Source organism: Muscardinus avellanarius (genome assembly GCF_963383645.1).
Source record: "Muscardinus avellanarius genome assembly, chromosome: 5".
In the NCBI taxonomy this organism is placed as follows: Eukaryota; Metazoa; Chordata; class Mammalia; order Rodentia; family Gliridae; genus Muscardinus; species Muscardinus avellanarius.
The window spans coordinates 75,678,929-75,704,385 of record NC_137790.1 but is presented as its reverse complement, the minus strand read 5'-3'; the positions used below and the strand labels follow the sequence as shown (position 1 = coordinate 75,704,385).

The following is a 25,457-nucleotide window of genomic DNA, read 5'->3' as shown; positions in this document are numbered from 1 at the left end:
CCTTCTTCTTCCCAACTCTCTGAGTAGTCTGCCCTTAAACAGAACATACTCAGACCAAGGGTCCCATAGACTAAACAAACCACCCCTGCCCCCAGGAGAAAGACCTAAGCGTAGACTTTTCACTTTTGTGAGTACTTAGTGGTACCTCCCCTTCTTTTCATGCATTTTAAAAAATGAAAGCCTTAGGAGATAGGAGTATAGCTCAGTGGAAGATCACTTGCTTAGCATTCAAGAGGCTCTGGGTAGCCGGGTGTGGTGGCGCACGCTTATCATCCCCGCGCTTGGGAGGCTGAGACAGGAGGATCGCACAGGTTTGAAGTCAGCCTCAGGTACTTAGTGAGACTCTCAGCAACTTAGTAAGACCCTATTTCCAAATAAAAATATAAAATTAAATAGGTCTGGGAGTATAGCCAGGAGGTAGAGAGACCCTGGGTTCCACCCCCAGTACCACCAAAAAAAAAAAAAAAGAGGTCACACACACACACACACACACACACACACACACACACGCACACACATACGTGTGTGCGTGTGTGTGTGTGTGTATGTATATATCTGAAAGTCTTTAGCTTATAACTGCCTCAGTGAGAAGTTACTTGCTCTAGAGGGCTACATCATGGTGAGGTCCAGGGGCCCAGCATAGATACAGATGATTTCTTGTGCCCTTTACCATGGATGCATCAATCTGAGCCAGGAGTCGGGGATTGTTCTGTTCCACTGCTTCTAGGCATTGAAGCATGGCCGTGACATGGGCGTCGCTTAGCAGGAAAGCAGTATCTAGGAAAAGAAAAATTACCACAGTGATGAAGCCTAGCAAGGAGAGCTTCAGCTCCCACCACGGCACTGGGAGAAAGAAGCTCAGGAAACGAAAGAAAAAGGAAAAAGAAAAGAAAAGAAATTGAGGACAATCATGCCACTGCAGGGAAAAGGAGAACCAGGAACAAGCAAAGTGGGAGAAGCTGAGACATGAGCATTAGAACAAAGAGATCAAGATCGGAGACTTCGAAGATAGAGAGACCCAGAATCCTGCTCTGAGTGGCTTTGGTGAAGTCATCTAACCTCTTTAAACTCCGTTTCTCTAATTGTAAACAGGGGTGCTAATACCCAACTCCGGGGGCCATTGTGATGAATATTAAAGTGCCTGGCACATAGGAAACTCTCAAAAAATGGTGGTTACTATTCCCAATTTGTGTGATGTGTGAAAGGGAATACCTCAGCATAAAGTCTGAGTGTGTTTTTCAAGGGAAAGGAGAAGACTGGATATGTTTCTGAGTAGAATCTCTATGGCACTGAATGAAAACTATGTAGCTCTGTAGATAAAGGATGTCTACAGAAAAAGAGTGAGGTAGAAGAGAATAAGGAATTGCATGCGCCGACCCTGGTACCTCTACCCACCTGTGTAGAATTTCCTGATGTACTGCCTGTCGCCGAGCAGAGGCCGGAGCTGGGCTGAGAGGCAGTGGCACTGCAAGCTGTGCTGCAGCCACAGCTCTGCGACAGCACGCTCACTTACACCACCAGCGCTGCTCTGGCCATTCTCCTGTAAGTTAATGAACTGGAAGGCAGAGAGACAGGAGTCAAAACACACATCCTGGAAGACACAGAAAGACTGAAGCCTAACGGAGGCAACCAGAGATATTTTCTTCCAACCAGCATCTAGAGGATACTGGAATTGGAGAATGAAATAAGTATTGTAGTTTCACTGCTGGCCTGGGCCACTGTCTGAGCAGTTAAGACCTGACATGCAACACCAGGAGAGACAAAGTTGGGGTGTGTGTGTGTGTGTGTGTGTGTGTGTGTGTGTGTGTTACTGAGGACTCAGCCCAGGGCCTTGCTCACGCTAGGCAAGCGTTCTACTACTGAGCCATACTCCAAGCCCTTTTTAAAATTGTTATTTGGAGCCAGGGTGTCACTAAGTTGCTCAGGCTGGACTCAAACTTATGATCTTCCTGTCTTAGTTTCACAAGTAGCTGGGATTACAGGTATGTGCCACCATGTCTGGCCTATACCTGACTCTTCATGTTCTAACTCCAAAGAGGGATAAGAGGGATATAAGCAGAGGAAGGATGAAAGTGACCTCTTGGCTTCTCTCACAGTGCCCTCTACTTCAGATGGCCTCCAGAGAGGATTGTGACAAAAATCTGTGGGGAAGGATCTAGGAAAAAATCCTTCAAAGAGAGGCCATCTGAATACATCTTTTTTTTTCTCTCTCTAGACACAGCATTATCTTTTTAGAACCTCCTTCTCCTTGAATGTTTCTAAGAGCAAGCTCTTATAGTCCAGGATTCGTGTGACAAAAATGTATGAGTGGCAAGTTCAGACAGCTTTTAAGAGGAAATGACTACAGCAACATTTTAGAAAAGGAAGTTAGAAGGAAGCTTAGTGGGAAAAATAAAAGTAAGAAGAACAAAGAAAACAACAGGCTTTGGCCTTTCCTTAAAGAGATAAAACCCTGTGGTTTAGTTCTCTGGTCATTTAGAGAGGAGATACTTTTCCTGACATCATCTTAACAATGAATCTCATGGTGGGGGTACAGATGAAACAAGATCAGTGGATTATCATTAAATGCTGAAGAGGAATGATGAATATTTTGGAGTTCATTTTATTATTCTAATCTTATATAGATTTGAAATGTTCCATAATATATAGTTAAATGGACACATACATAAAATTGGCAGTGATTGTTATGGAACCTGCCGTGTAACTCTGCAGAAGTTAACTAAGTTCCTTGAGCTCAGTTTCCCTGATTGGGAACCAGGGGCACTAATATGCTGAGCTGAGGACAGGAGAGTGGAGTGCTACAATCATAGTCAAAGTTGTTAGAGACATATTTGGCTCCATTTAATACTGGCCTTCAGAATGTGACAAAAATCTGTGGGGAAGGATCAAGAAAAAATGGCATCAAAAACTCTCCTTCAAAGAAAGGCCATCTGAATACCTCTTTTTGGCTACAGACACAGCATTCTCTTTCCAGAACTTCCTCCTCCAGAATACACACATTTCTTTCTTTTTTCACTAAGTAGCTGCGGCTAAAGCTGGGGATGGTGGCATGTAATCCCAGCATTTGGGAGGCTAAAACGAGGATTGTGGTTTGCAGACAGCCTCAGCTACTTAGTGAGGCCCTTTCCAACTCAGTGAGACCCTGTTTCAAAATAAAGAATAAAAAATAGGGCTGGGGGTGTAGCTCAGCAGTAGAATGCCCCTGGGTTCCATCCCCAGTAACACAAAAATCAATCAATAAATAAACTAAATAATAAAAAAATAAGTAGCTGAGGCTGGCTGTGAACCTGTAAACCTCCTGCTTCAGCCTCCTGGGTACTGGAATTATAAGCATGCACCACCACACCCAGCTCATATTCCTTTCTAATTGGTGCATCTTCTCCTTGAAGAGTTCTTAAAATATGAGTCCACTTTCCCTATTACTTTAGGGAAACTCTTGCCATTTGCCCTGGATTTTGAAGAGTGTGGGGAGCCATTAAGGTTTTCCCCTAAAAGAATATTTCTGACTCAGCTGATTGTCCTTTGCCCATAGTCAACAAGGTTTGGGGTCATGGAAAGTTCAAAGTAAAAGGTCTGAGAGAAGATTAGGTGGTGATGGCACGAAGGTATTGATTGACCTGCCCGTGATGTATGCACTCAGGTGGTGATGGCACAAGGAATTGATTGACCTGAAACTGTATAAATACGACAAGAGAAAAAAACCCGGTGTCGGCCCAATAGAGATTGGCGACCCTCCCGTTCTTCAAGAAAAGTAAATTAAAATTCTTTGAATTAAATTCTTAGAATTGAATTCTTTCATCCTCACTCCTCTCTTCGGAACCCATACTTTTGACAGCTGGCTCCAGCAGAAGAGTTTCATTCTGATCCCATATACACAGATCTTTTTCACTCCTTCTCTGAAGGAGACAAAATGACCTTAAACAGTGAAGGGGTTTTTTTTGTTGTTGTTTTTGTCTTGTTTTGTTTGTAGGCCTGGGGATAGAACCCAGGGGAATTCAACCTCCGAGCTACATCCCCTGCCCTATTTTTTAGTCTTTATTTTGAAACAGGGTCTCACTAAGTTGCAAAGGGCCTCACTATGTACCTGAGGCTGCCCGTGAACCGCAATCCTCCTGTCTCAACCTTCTGAATGCTGGGATTACAAGCGTGCGCCACCACGCCTGGCTTGAACAGTTAGTTTGTAAGGTTTATTTTTGTGAAGGAAATAACTCTCCCCTCAAGTCAATCCTACAAGGATAAATTCCTTTCCTCAGTAAACAGGATATATAAAGTCCATGCTAGGCTACGAGACTCTTCCAACAGAACACCAATCAAGGACGCAACACACTCCAGTGTGTCAGCTCTTCCTTCACTCTTACCTTCTCCACATGAAGGGCTGAGTGGGGACTGAGCCACCGGATATCTTTCACAAATTGCCAGTAATCAGTCTGCCGGCAACACATCTGCTGAGAGAACACACAAAGTCAGCAAATTACTACCATTTTGGACCATATCTAGTTTTACTGTTGACAGCCAAAGAAAAGAAAAAGAGCATAACCTGCCCTTGCCTCAACAAAGGTTCTCGGTAGTAAAAGGATATATGTATATTTTCATCCTTTTAAAGAATTATTAAAAACTCTTTTAATCTTTTTTTGTGTGGTACTGGGGATAAAACCCAGGGGGGCATTCTACCTTTCATATATCTCATCAACCTAGTGTAATTCTGTTTCTGAATTAAAAATAAAATAGGGCTGGGGATATAGCTCAGAGGTAGAATGTCCCTGGGTTCAATCCCCAGTAAAAGACACACACACACACACACACACACACTCACTCACTCACTCACTCACACACAAAATAAGGTACATGCATGCATATAGTATTATGTATATATTTAACATGATGCTGTATACTTTCTGAAAGAGCAAATGGCTCCCCAATAATCCTGATTCTGAGACAGAAGCACTGAAATTGGGTACTCTAGAATAACCATGTACTTTTTTCTACCATCGATTAAGCTGTGGCTTACCAAGAATCAGTTATTCTATGTTCTTAAGCTTACTTCTATGTGTTGTACTTGTTATAATTTCACATTTAAAGTGATTATGCAGCTGGGTGTGGTGGCACACGCTTGTAACCCCAGTACTTGAGAGACTGAGAAGGAGGACCACAGGTTCATGGACAGCCTCAGCTACTTAATGAGGCCCTCTGTAACTTAGTGAGATTTTGTTTCAAAATAAAGAATAAAATATAGGGCTGGGAATGTAGTTTATAGGTAGAATGCCCCTGGATTCCATCCTTAATATCACACACACACAAAGAAAATTATTATGCAGCCAGGCATAGTGGCACACGACTGTAATCCCAATACTTGGGAGGCTAAGACAGGAGAATCACAGGTTCAAGGCCAGCCTCAGCAACCTAGTGAGACCCTGTTTCAAAATCAAAAATAAAAAAGTCTAGGGGGGTATTTCAGAGGTAGAATGCCCCTGAGTTCAATCCCTAGTACCAAAATAATAATAATAATGAAAAAGCTTGGTATGGTGGCACGCGCACACATGTAATCCCAGCATTTGGGAGGCTGAGACAGGAGGATCCAGGTTCATGGACAGCCTCAGCTACTTAGTGAGGCCCTCTGCAACTCAATGAGACTCTTTTTCAAAATAAAGAATAAAAAATAGGGCTGGGGGTGTAGCTCAGAGGTAGAATGCCCCTGGGTTCCATTCCCAGTATCTAAAAAAAAAAAAAAAAAAAAACTCCCACAAAAAAATAAAATACTTAGGAATAAACTTAACCAAGGAGGTAAAAGATCTCTACAAAGAAAATTTAAAACACTGGAAAAAAAAAAAATCGAAGATCTTAGAAGATGGAAAGATCTGCCATGTTCATGGATAGGCAGAATAAATATCATTAAAATGGCCATCATTCCAAAAGTGATCTACAGATTCAACGCAATGCCCATTAAACTACCAAGATCATTCCTCACAGACATAGAAAAATCAGTCCTTAAATTTATTGGGAATAACAAAAAGCCCAGAATAGCCAAAGTAGTGCTCAGCAACAAAAACCATGCTGGAGGAATCACAATACCTGACTTCAAACTATACTACAAAGCCATTGTAATAAAAACAGCATGGTACTGGCACAAAAACAGATATATAGACCAATGGAGCAGAATAAAAGACCCAGAAACAAGTCTACACACTTTCAGCCAATTGATTTTTGACAAAGGGGCCAAAAACATACACTGGAAAAAAGACAGTCTGTTCAAGAAATGGTGCTGGCAAAACTGGTTAACCATATACAGAAAACTGGAAATCAATCCCACTTTCTCACCCTGCACAAGAGTCAATTCAAGATGGATCAAAGACTTGGAAATTAGACCAGATACCTTGAGGCTCCTTGAAGAGGGCATAGGTCCAACACTGAAACACACAGGCACAGATAAACACTTTCTCAACAAGACCCCAAAGGCACAACAAACTAAAAGGTGAATCAATACATGGGATTGCATGAAACTGAAAAGCTTCTGTTCAGCTAGGGTGAAAGGGGTCATAGGAGAAACTCCAGGTGAAAAAGGAGATCCTATAGAGGAGCAAATAAGGCAACCTAACTGTGAAGATGGGGAGGGGGAGGAAACTCTTTAAATCGCATGATGTACGTATTCATATTGAAGTCAACCACTAAACCAAGCATGGGAGGGAGAGTTGAGGAGGAAGTTAGGTAGGGACTGGGTGGGGGCTGGCTGGGTGATGTGTGCATTTATGTCTACACACATTATTATTATTATTATTATTATTATTATTATTAATTATTTTGGTGTTACTGGGGTTCCTGGAAGCCGTTCTACCTCCGGGATACATTCCCAGACCTACCTATTTTATATTTTTATTTGGAAACAGGGTCTCTTAAGCCAGTGAGGCTGGCTTCGAATCTGCGCGATCCTCCTGTCTCCGCCTCCCAAGCGCAGGGATTACAAGCGTGCGGCCACCACGCCCGGCATCTACACAAGTTTTTTTTACCTCATTATGATATATAAATACAATGCACTAATAAAAAATTATATTAAAAAATTTTTAAAAACTAGCCGGGCATGGTGGTGCACGCTGGTAATCCCAGTACTTGGGAGGCAGAGAAAGGAGGATCACAGGTTCACTGCCAGCCTTAGCTACTCAGTGAGGCACTCTATAACTTGGTAAGACTCTGTTTCAAAATAAAGAATAAAAAATAGGGCTGGGGGTGTAGCCTGGAGGTAAAATGACCCTAAGATCAATCCCCAGTACCACAAAAAAATAAACTATATATGTAGATTTTATATTCATATTATAGAATCTCTAAATTGCTGGTCCAGAATAAAGGAACTGAAACCAGAAATTCTGTATGATATATTATAGGTATGGTTTATATTAGAAACTAATGTAAAGCTGGGGATGTAACTTAGAGGTCGAGCATCTGCCTAGCATGTGTCAAGCCTTAGGTTCAATCCCTGGTTTCTCAAAAAAATAATAAAAATAATTAATACAATTCAATGATCTACACTATCAGTAGACCCAATATCCAAAGACTGTTAAACAGACATAAATTTGTTTTAAATCAAATAAAATGTCAGAATTACATATGTTATCAATGTTTGAATCCCTTCACTTAGTCAGTTAATGATCTAGACTCATTTATTTGTCCTTATTTTAAAAATAATATGGCTGGGCATGGTGGTGCACGCTTGTAATCCCTGCGCTCGGGAGATGGAGACAAGAGGATCGCGCAGGTTCGAAGCCAGCCACGCTGGCTTAAGAGACCCTGTTTCCAAATAAAAATATTAAAAAAAAATAGGTCTGGGAGTATAGCCCGGAGCTAGAAGGGCTCCCAGCAACCCCAGTATCACCAAAAAAATAAAAGATTCAAGAACAGCCTCACCAAGTAGTGAGACTCCCATCAACTTAGTAAGACCTTGATTCTAAATAAAAAATAAAATCAGGCTGGGAGTATACTAAGATAGAATGCCTCTGGATTCCATTTTCAGTAGCACACAATAAAAGCCCATAATATAATTTAAAAACCCATGGGAAAAAAATTTTTTCTTTTTGGTGGTACTGGGGTTCCTGGAAACCCTTCTACCTCCGGGCTATACTCCCAGACCTATTTTTATACTTTTTTATTTGGAAACAGGGTCTCTTAAGCCAGAGAGGCTGGCTTAGAACCAATGCGATCCTCCTGTCTCTTCCTCCCAAGTGCGGGGATTACAAGCTTGCGCCACCACGCCCAGCGGGAAAATATTTTTAATAATGACAGAGTAGGGAAGTCCTTACTCAGCATTACCCAAGGCCTACAATTCTTAAGAGAAATGAGACTCTCACTAAGTTGCTACGGCTAGCCCTGTCTCAGCCCCCCAAGTAATGGGATTACAGATTTATGCCACCATGCCTGCCTTGTCTTTTAATATTTTTTATAAAATCTTTTAGTCTTGCAAAATATTTGTTTTTTAAGTAAGTTAAATTAGTCATTTCAAGCCAGGTGTGGCAGCACAGGCCTGTAATCCCAGTACTTGGGAGGCTGACACAGGAGGATCACAGGTTTAAGGCCAGACTCAGCAATTTAGGCCCTTCACAACCTAGTGAGACCCTGTTTCAAAATAAAAAATAAAGACGGGAGTGGTGGCGCACACTTGTAATCCCCGCACTTGGGAGGCCAAGACAGGAGGATCGCACAGGTTCGAAGCCAGCCTCAGCTATTAGAGAGGCTCTCGGCAACCTAGTGAGACCCTGTTTCCAAATAAAGTATAAAATAGGTCTGGGAGTATAGCCCGGAGGTAGAAAAGCCCCTGGGTTCCAGCCCCAGTACCACAAAAAAATCATAAGTAAATAAGCCAGGCGTGGTGGCGCACGCTAGTAATCCCAGCATTCAGGAGGCTGCGACCTGAGGATCACGGTTTGGGGACAGCCTCAGCTAACTAGTGAGGCCCTCTGCAGCTCAGTGAGACGGAGTTCATAATAAAGAATAAAAACAATAGGGCAAGGGTGTAGCTCGGAGGTTGAATGTCCCTGCGTTCCATCCTCAGACCCACAAATAATAATAATAATAATAATAATAATAATAATAATAATAATAATAATGATAAGTAAATAAATAAATAAAGAGTAAAAATAGGGATGGGAGTGTAGCTTGGGGATAGAATGCCTCTGGGATCAATCCCCAGTATATAAATAAATAAACAAATAAATAAATAAATATTGAGAGACAAACTAGGAAAAAATATATTCAACTCACACTGCAAAGGATAACTCCTTTAAATAATAAAGTTTCCACACACACACAAAAAAAAACTACCATCTAAAAAAAAAAGGAATAAGCCACCATGCCTGGCTTGGAAGCTCACTTTTCAAAAGTTCAAGAGGAAAGCTAGGCATGGTGGCACATGACTGTTATCCCAGTACATGGGAGGCTGAGACGGGAAGATTGTAGGTTGGAGGCCAGCCTCAGCAACTTAGCGAGGCCCTCTGCGACTTAGTGAGACTGTTTCCAAATAATAAAATAAAAAGGGTTGGGGATGTAGCTCAGAGGTAGAAACCAAAAAAATCCAAGAGGAAGAAATTCCAGGGAAAGAAAGGGAAGAGTGATCACAAAGGTGGGACAGTGACCCTATGAAGAAGGTCGTGTCAACTCCCTCAAGGTATCATGATGGTCACAAGATAGTGTTCAAAGGAGAAATGCCAGCCGGGCAGGGCGCACGCCTATGATCTCAGTACTCAGGAGGCTGAGAAGAAGGACTGGAAGTCTTTGGCCAGCCTCAGCAACTTGTCGAGGCCTTCTGCGACTCTGTGAGATCATGTTTCAGGTGTAGTTCAGAGGTAGAATGCCCTGGGCTGAATCCCCAGTTCCACAAAAAAAAAAAAAAAGGAGACGGAGAAATGTCCATTCGAATGTCATTTTTCTTCACCTGTGCTGTGGTATGATCAGTGTTAAGGGAAGATAGCAGGTTTCAATGAGTTAACTTATTCTTTTTGCTAATTTCAATATTCTTAATGCCCCCACATATAACTACATATAATTGGAAATTAAAATACAGAAAGAACAATTTTTAATTACTTATGTGCCAAAGACTGTGCTAGGTAAAATTTCAATGCTATTTTATTTAAATTTTCCTTCAAAATTTTATAAAATAAGGCTGGGCGTGGTGGCACACGCTTATAATCCCAGCATTCGGGAGGCTGAGACCGGAGGATCGAGTTTCGCGGACAGCCTCAGCTACTTAGTGAGGCCCTCCGCAACCTAGTGAGACCCGGTTTCAAAATAAAGAATAAAAATAAGCTGGGCGTGGTGGTACACGCTTGTAATCCCAGCATTTGGGGGCTGAGACAGGAAGATTGTGCAGGTTTGAAGCCAGCCTCAGCTACATAGTGAGGCCCTCTGCAACTCAGTGAGACCCGTTTCAAAATAAAGAATAAAAAATAGGGCAGGGGGTGTAGCTCGGAGGTAGAATACCCCTGGTTTCCATCCCCAGACCCGGAAAAAAAAAAAAAAAGATTTTATAAAATAAGTACTATGATCCTCATTTGCACAGACAAAAAGGGCAAGGGTTAAAAAAGTTAAATAATGCTACCGAATAGTTAAGACTGACAATTATGTTTTTTAATGTTTTTTATGTATTATCTAATTCTCAGCAACAATCCTATGAAGTGAGCACCAGTGTTATCTATCTCTTAAATACAACAAATGCGCAAAGGTTATACAATTTATCTAATAGTGTGTAACTAATGGTGAAGCTGAGAATACAATGTGCAGTGTGACTCAAACCCCTTTATTTTAACTACTATGTTATTTTATCTCCCAAGGACCTGAGCACTGAGACTGGATTTTGATCTAGGTCTGTTACTTCCAAAGATTTTTGTCAGTATATTTATTATATGTTGCTTCAGATTCCTAGAAAGGTGTTTCTGAAACAGTGACCTTTTGTAATTTTTATTTTTGTTCTTCTTGATTTGTCTTGCAGCAGTAGGGATTGAACTCAGAGCCTTGAGCATGCTAGACAAGTGCTCTACCACTGACTTATATCCCACCCTATCAGCCGAGGTATCCGTCAACAAATAAATGGATTATGAAACTATGATATATATATATATATATATACACACAGAGAAATTGTGTGTGTGTGTGTGTGTGTGTGTGTGTGTGTGTGTGTGTGTGTTACTAGGGATTGAACTTAGGGGCATTCTACCTCCAAGCCACACATCCAGCCCTACTTTTTATTCTTTAGTTTGAAACAGGGTCCCACTATGATGCAGAAGGCCTTACTAAGTAGCTGAGGCTGTCTGAGAACCAGCAATCATCCTATTTCGGCCTTCCAAGTACTGGGATTACAAGCATGCATCACCACGTCTAGCTAAAACACAGAAGAATTCCTTTTTTTTTTGTAGTACTGGGGATGAAACCCAAGGGCTTTCTACCTCCAGGCTACACCCCCCAGGCCTATTTTATATTTTATTTGGAAACAAGGCTTCACTAAGTTGCTGAGAGCCTCACTAAATAGCTGAGGCTGGCTTAGAACCTGTGTGATTCTCCTTTCTCAGACTCCCAAATACTGGGATTACAAGCGTGTGCCACCACGCCTGGCCCTTAAAACACAGTGGAATTTTACTCAGCATAAAGAATAAAATTATGCCATTTTCCAGAAAATGGATTACACCAATCTTGTCACGCCTAAGCAATTAATTACCACTAGGTGACACTGGTTCATAGGAAAAAGGATTTCATAAAGGAAAGTACACTTGATGGAACTGAGCACATGAAGTTATACCTTTTTATTCAGTAATACTGTTTCCTAAATGAAAGTCAGAGACTGAATACACTTTTGCCTTGGCTCTTTTTCTTCCTTTTTTTTCTACCTATGGGTAAAGTCTCCAAAGTAGAGCTCTGCAGATACCTTGGTTTTAGCCTAGTGAAACTTAGTTCAAAATTCTGACCTTAAGAACTATAAGTTAATAAATTTTTGTTATGTTAAGCCATTAAACTTATAGTTATTAGTTAGAGCAACACTATTGTTACTGTTCATTTTTTGTCCTACCCAGCAATTTATTAATTCTGTTGACACCTAAGGTACATTAGGCACTAAGAGAAATATTCTGGATAAAAAGAAAGTATTACATAAGTCCCAATCCCACCCTCAAGAGTTAACAGACTACCTCTTCTCCCTGCTAAACAACTTCATGCAACTGTTTCTAACAAGTGATCAAGCCCATTAGAAAAAAAAAAAAAAAGTTCTGCATACCTGGTCATGGATGAGCCCATGATAGAGAATGCTCTGCATGTCCCTGCAAAGCCGCTCCAGGCCGCCATACTTGGACCAGACATTGGGGCTGTTGGCTGATACCAAACCTTCCACAGTAGTCTTCAAATTACCCAACAACTGCCAGTGCTCCCTCCTGCAATTATACCAATGCGTTAGTTTACTTTATTGTACCTGATTTTGATCATGTCAAAGAAAATCTAAGCCAGGCGTGGTGGCGCATGCTTATAACCTTAGCATTTGAGAGGGTGAGGCAGGAGGATTATGGTTCGCGAACAGCTTCAGCTACTTAGTGAGACCCTCCACAATTCAGTGAGACCCTGTTTCAAAATAAAGAATAAAAAAATAGGGCTGAGGGTGTAGCTTGGAGGTAAAATACCTTGGATTCCATCCCCAGAACTGCAAAAAAAAAAAAAAAGAAAAAAAAAAAAGAAAGAAAATCTAAACTTAGGAACCTCCTGCCCCACATTCTAACATTCTCTCCCTATTAATTTTTCACTCGGTCATAAGGCTCAACTCTGAGCATATTAAAGATATAAAAACTAAAATTAAAAAGAGCTGGGCATGATGGTGCACACTTGTAATCCTGGTACTTGGGAACTGAGACAGGAGGATTGAAGGTTCTCGGGCCAGCCTCAGCTTCTTAGTGAGGCCCTCCAAAACTTAGTGAGACCCTGTTCCAAATTAAGAATAAAAAATAGAACTGGGGCCGGGCATGGTTGCGCATGCATGTAATCCCAGCATTCGGGAGGTTGAGACTGAAGGATTGCGCTTTACGGACAGCCTCAGCTACTTAGTGAGGCCCTCTGCAACTCAGTGAAGCCCTGTTTCAAACTAAAGAATAAAAACTAGGGCAGGGGGTATAGCTTGGAGGTCAAATGCCCCTGGGCTCCATCCCCAGACCCACACACACACAAAAAAAATTGGACTGGGAGTGTAGCTCAGAAGTAGAATGCCCCTAGGTTCAATCCCAGTACTACAAAAAAAAAAAAAAAAAAAATTTAAGTATAGTTGCACATGCTTGTAATACCAGTACTTAGGAGGCTAAGACAGAGGAATTGCAAGTTCATGGCCAGTCTTAGTAACCTCATGAGGCACTCTGTAAGGTGTCACTTAGTGAGACCCTGTTTTAAAATAAAAAATAAGCAGGGTGTAGTGGCGTATGCTTGTAATCCCCGCGCTTGAGAGGCTGAGACAGGAGGATCGCACAGTTTTGAAGCCAGCCTCAGGTACTTAGTGAGGTTCTCATAACTTAGTGAGACCCTGTTTCCAAATAATAATAATAATAACTATGCAATATATATATTAAATATATGAAATACATATTAAATAGGTCTGGGAGTATAGCCTGGAGGTAGAAAGTCCCTGGGTTCCACCCCCAGGACTACCAATAAATAAATAAATAAATAAAATAAATTTGGGCTGTGGGTGTAACCTGGAGGTAGTATGCCCTTGAGTTCAATCCTCAGTACCACCACACAAACAAACAAACAAACTAATCTCATATTCAAATGATACATTACGCTTTGTAAATGACCTTCATCTACTATCTTACTCGATCCTAACATTAGTTTACAACTCTGTTCTTAGGACAATGATCCATTAAGATCCATTTCTGAACAATGACAATACATGGCCAAATCAGATGAGAGCATCTACTCGGAACCAGAAATCTTTTACCAAACAAAAAAGCCAAAATATTATTTTTTATTCACTATGTTTCCAAGCACTAAGTATAGCATTGTGAAGAACAAAAAGTACTTTACATACATATGCACACACAAATATTAATGATAAGAATATAAACTGTCCATGATTTTTTCCTCCATAATTTTTAAGCTAAAATTAAGACCAAAATGTTTTATTTATTTATTTATTTATTTATTTATTTATTTATTTATTTATTTATTTTTGGTGGTACTGGGGTTCCTGGAAGCCTGTCTACCTCCAGGCTACACTCCCAGACCTATTTTATATTTTTGAAACAGGGTCTCTTACGCCAGCGCGGCTGGCTTCAAACCTGCGCGATCCTCCTGTCTCTGCCTCCCAAGCACGGGGATTACAAGCGTGCGCCACCACGCCTGGTGACCAAAATGTTTTAAATTTGCCTTGAGCCACTTTAGGAAATGTCCCCCAAACCAGTCATCTACCAACTTATTCTCCTAGGGTAATTGATATAGTTTAGTGGAAAAGTTCAAAAGTTGCTGCCCACACCAGGCATGGTGGCACGCACTTGTAATCCCAGTACCAGTACTTGGGAGGCTGAGACAGGAGGATCGCAGGTTCTCAGCCAGCCTCAGCTACTCAGTGAGGCTCTCCACAACACAACTATTGTGACCCTGTTTCAAAATAAAGAATAAAAAATAGGGCTGAAGGGAGAATGCCCCTGAGTTCATTCCTTGGAACTCAAAAAAAAAAAAAAAAAAAAGAAAGAAAAGAAAAAGAAAGGAAGGAAAGAAAGGGTTTTATTTTAAAACCCCTGCCCAAAATGATCTCCAAGATGTCTCTTAAATCACTAGCACTTTCTTAACATCATTTCCAACCCAATAAACACTCAAAAACAATTGCAATTGAATAAAGAGCTGGATGAACTGAATTTAACTGGGCAAGAAAACTGAGATATAAGTATCAGCCCGGCATGATAGCACACGCTCATAATCCCAGGCATTCGGGAGTCTGAGACAGGAGGATTGTGGTTCACGTACAGCCTCAACTACTTAGTGAGGTCCATTGCAACTCAGTGAGACCCTGTTTCAAAATAAAGAATAAAAAATAGGGCTGGGAGCCAGGCATGGTGGCACACGCTTGTAATTCCAGCATTCAGGAGGCAGAGACTGTAGGATCGCGGTCGGTTTGCAGACAACCTCAGCTACTTAGTGAGAGGCTATGCAAATCAGTGAGATCCTATTTCAAAATAAAAAGATTAAGCCAGGTGTGGTGGCACACACTTGTAATCCCCGTACTTGGGAGGCCGAGACAGGAGGATCACACAGGTTCGAAGCCAGCCTCAGCTACTTAGTGAGACTCGCAGCAACTTCGTGAGACCCTGTTTCCAAATAAAATATAAAAATGGGTCTGGGAGTATAGCCCGGAGGTAGAAAGCCCCTGGGTTCCACCCCCAGTACCACCAAAATAAAAATAAAAATACTAAAAAATAGGGCTGGGGCATAGCTCGGAGGTAGAATGTCCCTGGGTTCCATCCCCAGTACCGCAAAAAAAAAAAAAAAAAAAAGGGCCAGGCGTGGTGGTGCACACTTGTAATCCCCGCGCTTGGGAGGCTGAGACAGGAGGATCACGCAGGTTCGAAGCCAGCCTCGGCTACTTAGTGAGGCTCTCAGCAACTTAGTGAGACCCTGTTTCCAAATAAAAATATAAAATAGGTCTGAGAGTATAGCCCAGAGGTAGAAAGCCTCTGGGTTTCACCCCCAGTACCACCCCCCCCAAAAAAAAAGGTAAAGGTAAATATTAAATTCTGCCCCTAGCTGGGCATGGTTATAATCCCAGTACTTGGAAGGTTAACAACCAGCCTCATCTACCTGTGAGGCTCTCTGCAACTTATTTTGAAACCCTGTTTCAAAATAAAGAATAAAAGAATTAAAAAGGTAGAATTCCCCTAGGTTCAATCCCCAGTACCACCCAAAAAATTTAAAAAAAAGGCTGGGGGTATCACTTAGAGGTAGAATGCCCCTGAGTTCAATCCCCAGCACCACACACACACACAAAAGAAATTTCTGCCCCCAATTTTTATGTTACACACTTTACTTTATTCCTCTTTCCATCCTTTCCCTTTTCCTTTCCTTCTGTCCTTCACTCCTTTTGGTGGTACTGCGGATCGAACCCAGGGGCATTATACCTCTGAGCTATAATCCAGCCCTATTTATTTATTTAATTTATTTATTTTTTCAGTACTGGGGATGGAACCCAGGGGCATTCTACATCTGAGCTATACTCCCAAACCTATTTTTTATTCTTTATTTTGAAATAGGGTCTCACTGAGTTGCAAAGGGCCTCACTAAGTTACTGAGGCTGTCGGTGAACCGCGATCTTCCTGTCTCAGCCTCCCAAATGCTGGGATTACAAGTATGTGCCACTATGCCTGGCTCCCTACTTTATTCTGAAATAGGTTCTTATTAAAGTATCATGTATTGGCCTCAAACCTGCAATCCTCCTGTCTCAGCCTCCCAAGTACTAGGATAACAGGAGTACACCACCCGTGTCAGTCTTCTTTCTTTCTTTCTTTCTTTCTTTCTTTCTTTCTTTCTTTCTTTCTTTTTTCTTTTTCTTTCTTTTCCTGTGGTACCTGGATGGAACTAAACCCCCAAACCAATTTTTTATTCTTTATCTTGAAACAGGGTCTCACTTGTAAAGTGCCTCACTAAGTAGCTGAGGCTGTCTGTGAACCGCGATCCTGTCTTAGCCTCCCAAATGCTGGGATTACACGTGTGCACCACCACCTTTTTATTTCTTATAAGAATATTACTCCTTTTTCTTTTCAAGAAAGGTCATAGGAAACAGCAATGATTTCTTCAGGAAACTTTCACCACAACCACCAGAACTACTTTATATCATGTAAAAACCGATAGGGGTAAGGGTAGGAGGGCCCTGAATTAGAACCCTTTCTTTCTTTCTTCTTTTTTTTTTTTTTTTTGCAGTACTGGGGATGGAACCCAGGGGCATTCGACCTCCGAGCTACACCCCCAGCCCTATTTTTTATTCTTTATTTGGAAACTGGGTCTCACTGAGTTGAGAAGGGCCTAAGTAGCTGAGGCTGTCCACAAATCATGATCCTCCAGACTCAGACTCCCAAATGCTGGGATTACAAGTGTGCGCCACCACGCCTGGCTATTTTATTTTGAAACAAAGTCTTGCTAAGTTACTGAGGCTGGCCATGAACCTGTGTTCCTCCCGTCTCAGCCTCTTGAATGCTGGGATTACAAGCATGCGCCACCATGCCTGGCTTAGAATCCTTTCTATCAATATACAAAATTAATCTTTTTTGTACATTTTCTAAGCTATTTTAGGAAAGTGTATGAGTAAAGGCAGACAAATAAATCCACAAGCAAAATTAATGACAGATACAGTATAGGAGTGGCATCTTAAGGAGTGGCAGACAGATCTTACTCTGGTCTTCTGCTCTGAAAGCCTTGTAAGAATTTATGTGAACTGGAGACATCAAGGTTTTTTAACCTATGCCATTAAACTTCTGAGTCATTAGACTTCTCTTGTTCCACTTCTATTTCTGTCCTAAGAAGTATCTGAAGGTAACTAAATGCACGTAGGACTAAGGCAGTCACTAAATGCTATTTATTATAGAGGCCAGCTGAACGCCAGCGGTTGCTCAGTGACTCTGCACCTCCTATGCGTCATCAGGGATAACTAGCAGCTCCGGTCTATTCCTACTGACACAGTCTCCACATTCCAACAAGCTACAATCAAGTCTTCCAGGCCTAGAGCCAATCTGGCTTAACAGGTGACTCTGCATATCTGTGTTCTGATTCATTCTACAGTAATCTCACATTAACTGTCAAAGAACATTACAACACATTCCAAAAGCAGACATTAAATTCCTAGCATTCTAGGACTTTGCTTCCAAAACTATACATAGAACACAGAAATCTTGGAGCCTTTGAACACTCAGATCTACTACTAACTTTCTCTGGATGAAACTAAAAAACTTTTCTTCCTCACCTTAAAATGTTCCCAAATATCAAAAGCTACAAAGGATGCAGTTCTTATTCTACAATATACCAGTCTATATTTGATATATACTCATCTAGGAGAATAGCAAACTTTTTTTTAATTGATTTGCAAAGCTAGTTTATTAATGACTTCACTTTTTTTTTTTTGTAGTATGGGGATTGAACTCAGGGGCATTCTACCTCCAAACTACACCTGCAATTCTATTTTTTATTCTTTATTTTTTAAACAGTCTCACTAAGTTGCAGAAGGCCTCTCTGAGGCTGTCTGGGAACCACGATCCTCCTGTGTCAGCCTCCCAAGTACAGTGATTACAAGCATGCACCACCACGCCCGGCTGTGCCTTTGCTTTTTAAAGATCCCTTACCCCAGTGACACAATTCTCATTTTCAAAGAACTGAAATGCTAAATTCAACTAAAGTTTATACACAATGGTTGGATTAATCTATTCATGCCTGAATCTTAGATGCAAGTAAACAGACTACCATAGAGAAATAAAATATCCTTTCCCTATTTTTCAACCATATATTCAGCAAGAAAGGTCAATTTTTCCTAGTGTAAGCCTGTTTGTAATAATTATTTGGATGGTATCAGCCTTTATTCACATGTATCATTTATCACAGTCAAGGCCTTTGAAGTGTGTTAGGTTGAGAGAAGCTCTTGCAGACTCACTTTACAAGTACACAGAATGCTCCCCCTTATCACGTTACATTAAAGCATGTCTTTCTAAGTGCCTCACTCTCTGCCAACAAGAAACTGGGCCTGAATGGCAAAGGATGGCATAATTCATCAATTTATAGTAACACCGATCTCAGAATACAATCCCACCTGCTTTCTTCTGGTAGATATATATATTTTTTTTTACCACATTCCTCCTTTAAAGAGAAATAGAAATTGTTTAAGTTACTCAAAAATATATGGGGAGCTGGGCGCGGTGGCGCCCGCTTGTAATCCCTGCACTTGGGAGGTGGAGACAGGAGGATTGAGCAGGTTCGAAGCCAGCTTCGCTGGCTTAAGAGAAAAATAGGTCTGGGAGTGTAGCACGGAGAAGGGTTTCTAGGAACCCCAGTACCACCAAAAAATATATATATATACACACATGCACACACACACACACACACACACACACACACACACACACGGGGAAAACCAGTCAAATTAGAGCGACAATCAAGATTAAAACAAAAAGCCAGGTGCGGTGGTACATGCTTGTAATCCTTGCACTTGGGAGGCTGAGACAGGAGGATCGCACAGGTTCAGAGCCAGTGTTGACAACTTAGTGAGGCATTCAGCAACCTAGTGAGAACCTGTCTCCAAATAAGGTATAAAATCAGGCTGAGATGTAGCTCAGTGGCTAAGTACTTTCTTTGCAAGTGCAATACCCTGGGCTCCATCCCCAGTGCCAAAAAGACAAAAAAAAAAAAAAAAAAGTATATAAAATGGGCTGGGGGTGTGGCTTGGAGGTAGAATGCCTCTGGGTTCAATCCCCAAAAAAGTAATATGTCATATATAATTAAACTAATCATTAGAATAAGTGAAATATATAATAAGTGAAAATACTATCAATTGTAATATGAGAGTCAATATAGCAAATAAGTGTGTGTGTATATATCAGCATATCATCAACCACCAATTTCTCCTTATAGTTGAAAAGGAAATAGCTTCATCTTTTGGTATGTACCCTTCACAATGTGGTACTTACTTAGAATAGGTCATGGTATCATTACCTGACGTCTCAATTGAAGGTCAGGTTATAGCAAGTTAAGTAATGATATGACCCCTGAAGTACAAGGAGAAAAGTATGACATGATGAACTATCATAAAAGAAATTCTTGAAGATGGCGACCGAGAAAAGCGGGGCTTAAGAGCCCCGCTAACAACCAATCTCCATTACTACAAAATCAGCGCCTTTCATAGCCAGAAAACACCATCACCAGAGAAACAAAAAAAATCACCAGGCTCCAGAAAGAAAGCGGACTGAGAACAGAGCTCAGAGCCACAGAGGAGATAACCGGCCTCATGCCTGAGGATGCGGCAGCAGCGCCATACTGCCGGCGGCACCGGTGAATTCACGGGACGGCTACAGCAAGCCGAGGTGAGCCGCTGCGGAACAACCAGGCGGGATTTCTCGCCGCAGGTAAAATCTAAAGCTCCCAGTGGCTGAGCTCAGCACACGCCGCAGGGATTCAGAGTGGAAATCAAAACCAAGAAGAAATACGCCAGCCGCACGGCCGAGGGCATGGCAGCGGCGCCATATTGCCACCGGCGGCAGCAGCAGAGAATTCACCGAATCCAGTACAGCTACATCTGCGTACTCAAGAACAGTGAGTCAAATTGCGGGCCACAGAGGAGAAATCCCAGTACTGTACTCCCTGGGACTTGACCCTATGGTGGAGGGGCGGTGGCAGAGATATCACACCATAGGAGAACGTGTAACCTGGCACCCCCCACAGTCTAAAGCAGCCTCTATCGAATCTCTGGGTCGGAGACTCTGTGATACAACCCAGTAAAGGAGTAGTGGGGTCTGAGATACTACAGACTTGAGATCCAGAACACCTTAAGTGAAGTCATAGTGACCCAAGGGAAGAACCCAGAGAAGGCACAAACTTCCTAAATCATGGGAAAGAGGAATAATACTGGAGCAATGAATGCCCACAACCCCACAACATCAGAACCTGATAAAACAGAAAATCAGAGATTTCTAGAAGAGCAAATCAGGAAAATAACTGTAGAAATAATAGAGGTGCTTCGAAAAGAACTCAGAGAGAGCCAAAAAGAGATAAAGGATGCAATTAATGAAGTAAAGGCCTCAATTCAAAGCACAAACAACCGATTAGACCACATGGAGAACAGAATCTCACTCTTAGAAGATGATCATTCCAAAAATGAACGCATAGTTTCTAATCTAGAAAAAAATATCCGACAGCAGGAATCTGACATTGAAGAAATATGGGCCCATTTTAAGAGAGCTAACCTAAGAATAATTGGAATACAGGAGGGAAAAGAAAGTGAAACCAAAGGGATCAACAATCTCTTCAAGGAAATAATAGCAGAAAATTTTCCAGACATAGAGCAAGAGGTCGATACACAGGTCCAGGAAACTTATAGAACTCCCTTTAGACAGGATCGGAGAAGAGGATCCCCACGCCACATAATTGTCAAAATGACCAATGTGGAAGCCAAGCAGAGAATCTTAAAGGCAACAAAAGCAAAGGGCCAAGTGACATTCAGAGGCAAAACAATTAGAATCACTCCAGACTTCCCAAACCAAGTCATGAGAGCCAGAAGGGCTTGGAGTAACATATTCCAAACTCTGAAAGAAAACAACTTCCAGCCAAAAATTTCCTACCCAGCAAAACTTTCTATCAAATTAGATGGAGAAATAAGAAGCTTCCATGACAAACAGAAACTGAAGGAATTTATGTCTTCAAAACCAGCGTTAGAGAAAATACTCAAAGAGATTAACTACAAAGAAGAAATAGGTAACACACATCAGAACTAGAGAAACATGACTTTCCATCCAACAGACAACTAAGATTGGTTATCTGTGGAGATTCATTATTTATGTTAGTCTTTTACCTATCTCTAAATTGTATTGTTTGCTTTTATTGTTGTTAATTTTTAGAATTTCTAGTTGGAATATTAATATACTTCCAGATATAGCATTTGGAAATTTTTTATCCCATTCTATTAGTAACTGTTAACTCTGTTTACATTGTCTTTGGATATACAATATTTTTTTTATTTTTAGGGAGTTTGTATACTCTTCTGTTGCCTGTGCCATTGAAATCATATCCAAGAAAATCACTGCCAATTTCAGTGTTGTGAGGTTTTATGACCCAGATTTTCTCCTAAAAGTTTATAGTCTTAAGATTTATATTTAGGTCTTTTGTCTATTTTGAGTTAATATTTGTATATGGGATTAGGTAAGGGTCCAACTTTATTCTTTTCCATGTAATTATTATGTTTCAACAATATTTAGTTAAAATATTATTATTTCTACCACCAAATGTTCGTGGAAACCTTGTCAAAAATAACTTGACAATATAGGGAAGAAGTTAGCTCTAGGCTTGTATTTAACTCCAATGGTTTATATATCTGCCTTTAGAATAGTACTACACTGTTTCAATCATTGTAGCTTTATATGGTTTGAAATCAGAAAATATATATCTTCTAGCTTTGTTCTTTTTCAAGATCGTTTTGGGTATCTAGAGTCCATATTCCATATTAGGATAGAGTTTTTTTCTGAAAAATAAATATATAAATATATGATAGTCTCACCTAAAAAAAATAGAAAAAAATATTCTCTGGTAAGAAAGAAAGTAAAAAGAAATATTGAAATGTTATCTTTAAGTCATCAAAAGCTTGGTATCAGACAAATGAAACTGTTATGTGAGATTATCATTTTTAATTTTGGATAAATTGCTATAATACTAGATGTCAACCACTAAGCCAAGCATGGGAGGGAGGGATGGGGAGAGAATGGGGTGGGGATCGGGTGGGGGCTGACTGGGCGATGTGTGCATGTATGTCTACAAAAGTTTGTATCCCACTATGATGTATGAATACAGTGCACCAATAAAAAAATAAATAAATAAAAGAAATTCTTTTTTGAGCCAGGCATGATGGCAATGCTTATAATCCCAGCATTTAAGAGACTGAGACAGGAAGATCATGGTTCATGGACAGCCTTAGGTACTACTTAGTGAGGCCCTTTCCAATCAGTGAGACCCTGTTTCAAATACAGAATAAAAAATAGGACTGGGGGCGTAGCTCAGAGGTAAACTGCCCTTGGGTTCCATCCCCAGTACTGCAAAAAAAAAAAAAAAAAAGAAAATTTTTTTAATGTAGTTGGGTCTATTAAATGTGTGTGTGTGTGTGTGTGTGTGTGTGTGTGTGTGTGTGTGTGTTTTAGTTTTTTTTGTGGTACTCCCCAGTGAACTCAGTGGTATTTTACCTTCATGCTACATCCCCATCCTGATTTTTTATTTCTTATTTGGAAACAGAGTCTCGCTAGGTTAATAAGAGTATCACTACTTACTGAGGCTATCCTTGAACCTTCGATCCTCCTGCCTTAGCCACCCAAGTACTGAGATTACAGGTATGTGCCACCACACCTGGCTATGAAAGAATTTTTTATTAAAAAGTTTCCAGCCTGAACTGGGCATGGTGGAGCACGTTTGTAATCCCAGTGCTTGGGAGGCTGAGACAGGAGGATCGCACAGGTTTGAAGCCAGCCTCAGCTACTTAGTGAGGCTCTCAGCAACTTAGTGAGACCCTGTTTCCAAATAAAATATAAAATAGGTCTGGGAGTATAGCCCGAAGGTAGAAAGCCTCTGGGTTCCACCCCCAGTACCACCACCATAAAAAAAAAAAAAAAATTAAAAAAAGTTTCCAGCCCGGCATGGTGGCGCATGCTTGTAATCCCCGCACTTGTGAGGCAGAGACAGGAGTACTGCGCAGGTTCAAAGCCAGCCACGCTGGCTTAAGAGACCCTGTTTCCAAATAAAAATATAAAATATAGGTGTCTGGGAGTGTAGCCTGGAGGTAGAAGGGTTTCCAAGAACCCCAGTACCACCACCAAAAAAAAAAAAAAAATTTCCAAAGCTGCCGGGTGTGGTGGCGCACGCTTGTAATGCCCGCGCTTGGGAAGCTGAGACAGGAGAATCACACAGGTTCAAAGCGCGCCTGAGCTGGTTTAAGAGACCCGTTTCCAAATAAAATATAAAAAATAGGTCTGGGAGTGTAGCCCAGAGGTAGAAGGCCCCTGAGTTCCATTCACCAGTACCACAAAAAAAACAAACAAAAAAAAAAAAATTCCAAAGCTAATGGTAGCATATTAAATTATAAAAACAAAATGTAAAATTATATTTATGATCTCAACATAAAAATATTTTTTAAATGTTCATAGTGATATCCTTTGGTAATAAAAGAGAAGAGGGAAGCTGTTTAGGCCCTTTCTTTCTTCCTTCTTGTGGTACTGGGGATGGAACCCAGGGACATTCTACCTTTGAGCTACACCCCCAGCTCTATTTTATTCTTTTTATTTTGAAAAAGGGTCTCACTTAGTTGCAGAGGGCCTCATTAAGTTGCTGAGGCTGTCCTCGAACCTGCGATCCTCCTGTCTCAGCCTACCAAGTACTGGGATTACAAGCATGTGCCACCAAGCCTAGCTGGTTTAGGCCTTTTCTGAGACTAGCAATTAATAAAGGATCAGAGTGAAAGAAGTTAGCAAACACGAAACTGGAAAACACCATAAATGGTTCTTTAAATACCCAGGATGTGAAGGACTTCTTATGCTGAAGGTCTGTGGTCAGGCAAGCCCCTGGGACTTTTAATGGCAGAAAGCATTTCTGGGAAGAAGTACTAGGTTCTTTTTTAAGGTAGAGAAAAACATAATTAAGATAGATAATTATTAGACTGAGGTAGCAAGAAACTCCAATACTCCCATACTTAATTTGTGTTTAGTATTTTTTCTTATCTGGCTACATATTGACTCTATTACATAGTATCTTAGCTTTGGGGGCACCTAGGAGAATCTAACCATTGGCTACTCCCACCCTTTTAATGGCAGACAGGAGAATCTTAATATCTAGGAGGAAATAACAGTATGTAGAAGCATGCTTTGTAACTTCATACCTATCCAACAAATGCCTCACCAATCATACTTAATTTGAATGATACTGAAATTACTGAGTTTGTTTGTGTGTGTGGTGCCAGGAATTGAACCCAAGTGCATTCTACCTTACCTCCAAACTATACCCCCAGCCCTATTTTTCATTCTTTATTTTCAAACAGAGTTTCACTAAGTTGCAGAGGGCCCCACTAAGTAGCTGAGGCTGGCTGCGAACCTGTGATCCTCCTGTCTTGGCCTCCCAAGTACTGGGATTGAAAGCATACATCACCATACCCAGCTAAATTTACTGAATTTCAACAGTGAGTAGATTTAACAAAAGGCAGAGAAATCTCTTATGCCAGAAACCTAACCACAGATGGCACACAAACTTCTTAGTGTAAAAGTCAAATATTCTTCATCATTTGGCCCCATTCTAAATACCAACTTTCCTATTAAGTACTTCCTTTCTTCCTTTTTATTTTACTTTGTGTGTGTGTGTGTGTGTGTGTGTGTGTGTGTGTGTGTGTGTGTGTGTTAGAGAGAGAGAGACAGATAGACAGAAAGACTGGGGATGGAACCCAGGGGTACGCCCCCAGCCCTATTTTATTCTTTTATATATATTTTTTATTTTTTATTTTTTTTTGCAGGTCTGGGGATGGAACTCAGGAGCATTCTACTCCCAGCTACACCCCCCAACCTTTTTTTATTCTTTTTTTTTTTTAAACAGGGTCTCACTGAGTTGCAAAGGGCCTCACTACGTAGCTGAGGCTGTCCACGAATCATGATCCTCCAGACTCAGACTCCCAAATGCTGGGATTACAAGTGTGCGCCACCATGCCTGGCTATTTTATTTTGAAACAAGGTCTTGCTAAGTTACTGAGGCTG

The 25,457-nt window shown here is 41.0% G+C and overlaps 1 protein-coding gene across 2 annotated transcripts in view; it reads right to left on the bottom strand.

Annotated features, from left to right (window-relative positions):
- Positions 1 to 25,457, bottom strand: part of RUBCN (rubicon autophagy regulator) — a gene marked incomplete at both ends in the record, with an annotated part of 76,999 nt that overhangs the window by 41,901 nt on the left and 9,641 nt on the right. For both annotated transcript variants that reach the window (XM_080696866.1, XM_080696867.1), the window contains 4 exons: positions 671 to 777; positions 1,396 to 1,555; positions 4,359 to 4,442; positions 12,242 to 12,395. In XM_080696866.1, the coding sequence (XP_080552992.1) occupies positions 671 to 777; positions 1,396 to 1,555; positions 4,359 to 4,442; positions 12,242 to 12,395 (505 nt within the window). The remainder of the gene's footprint in view (positions 1 to 670; positions 778 to 1,395; positions 1,556 to 4,358; positions 4,443 to 12,241; positions 12,396 to 25,457) is intronic.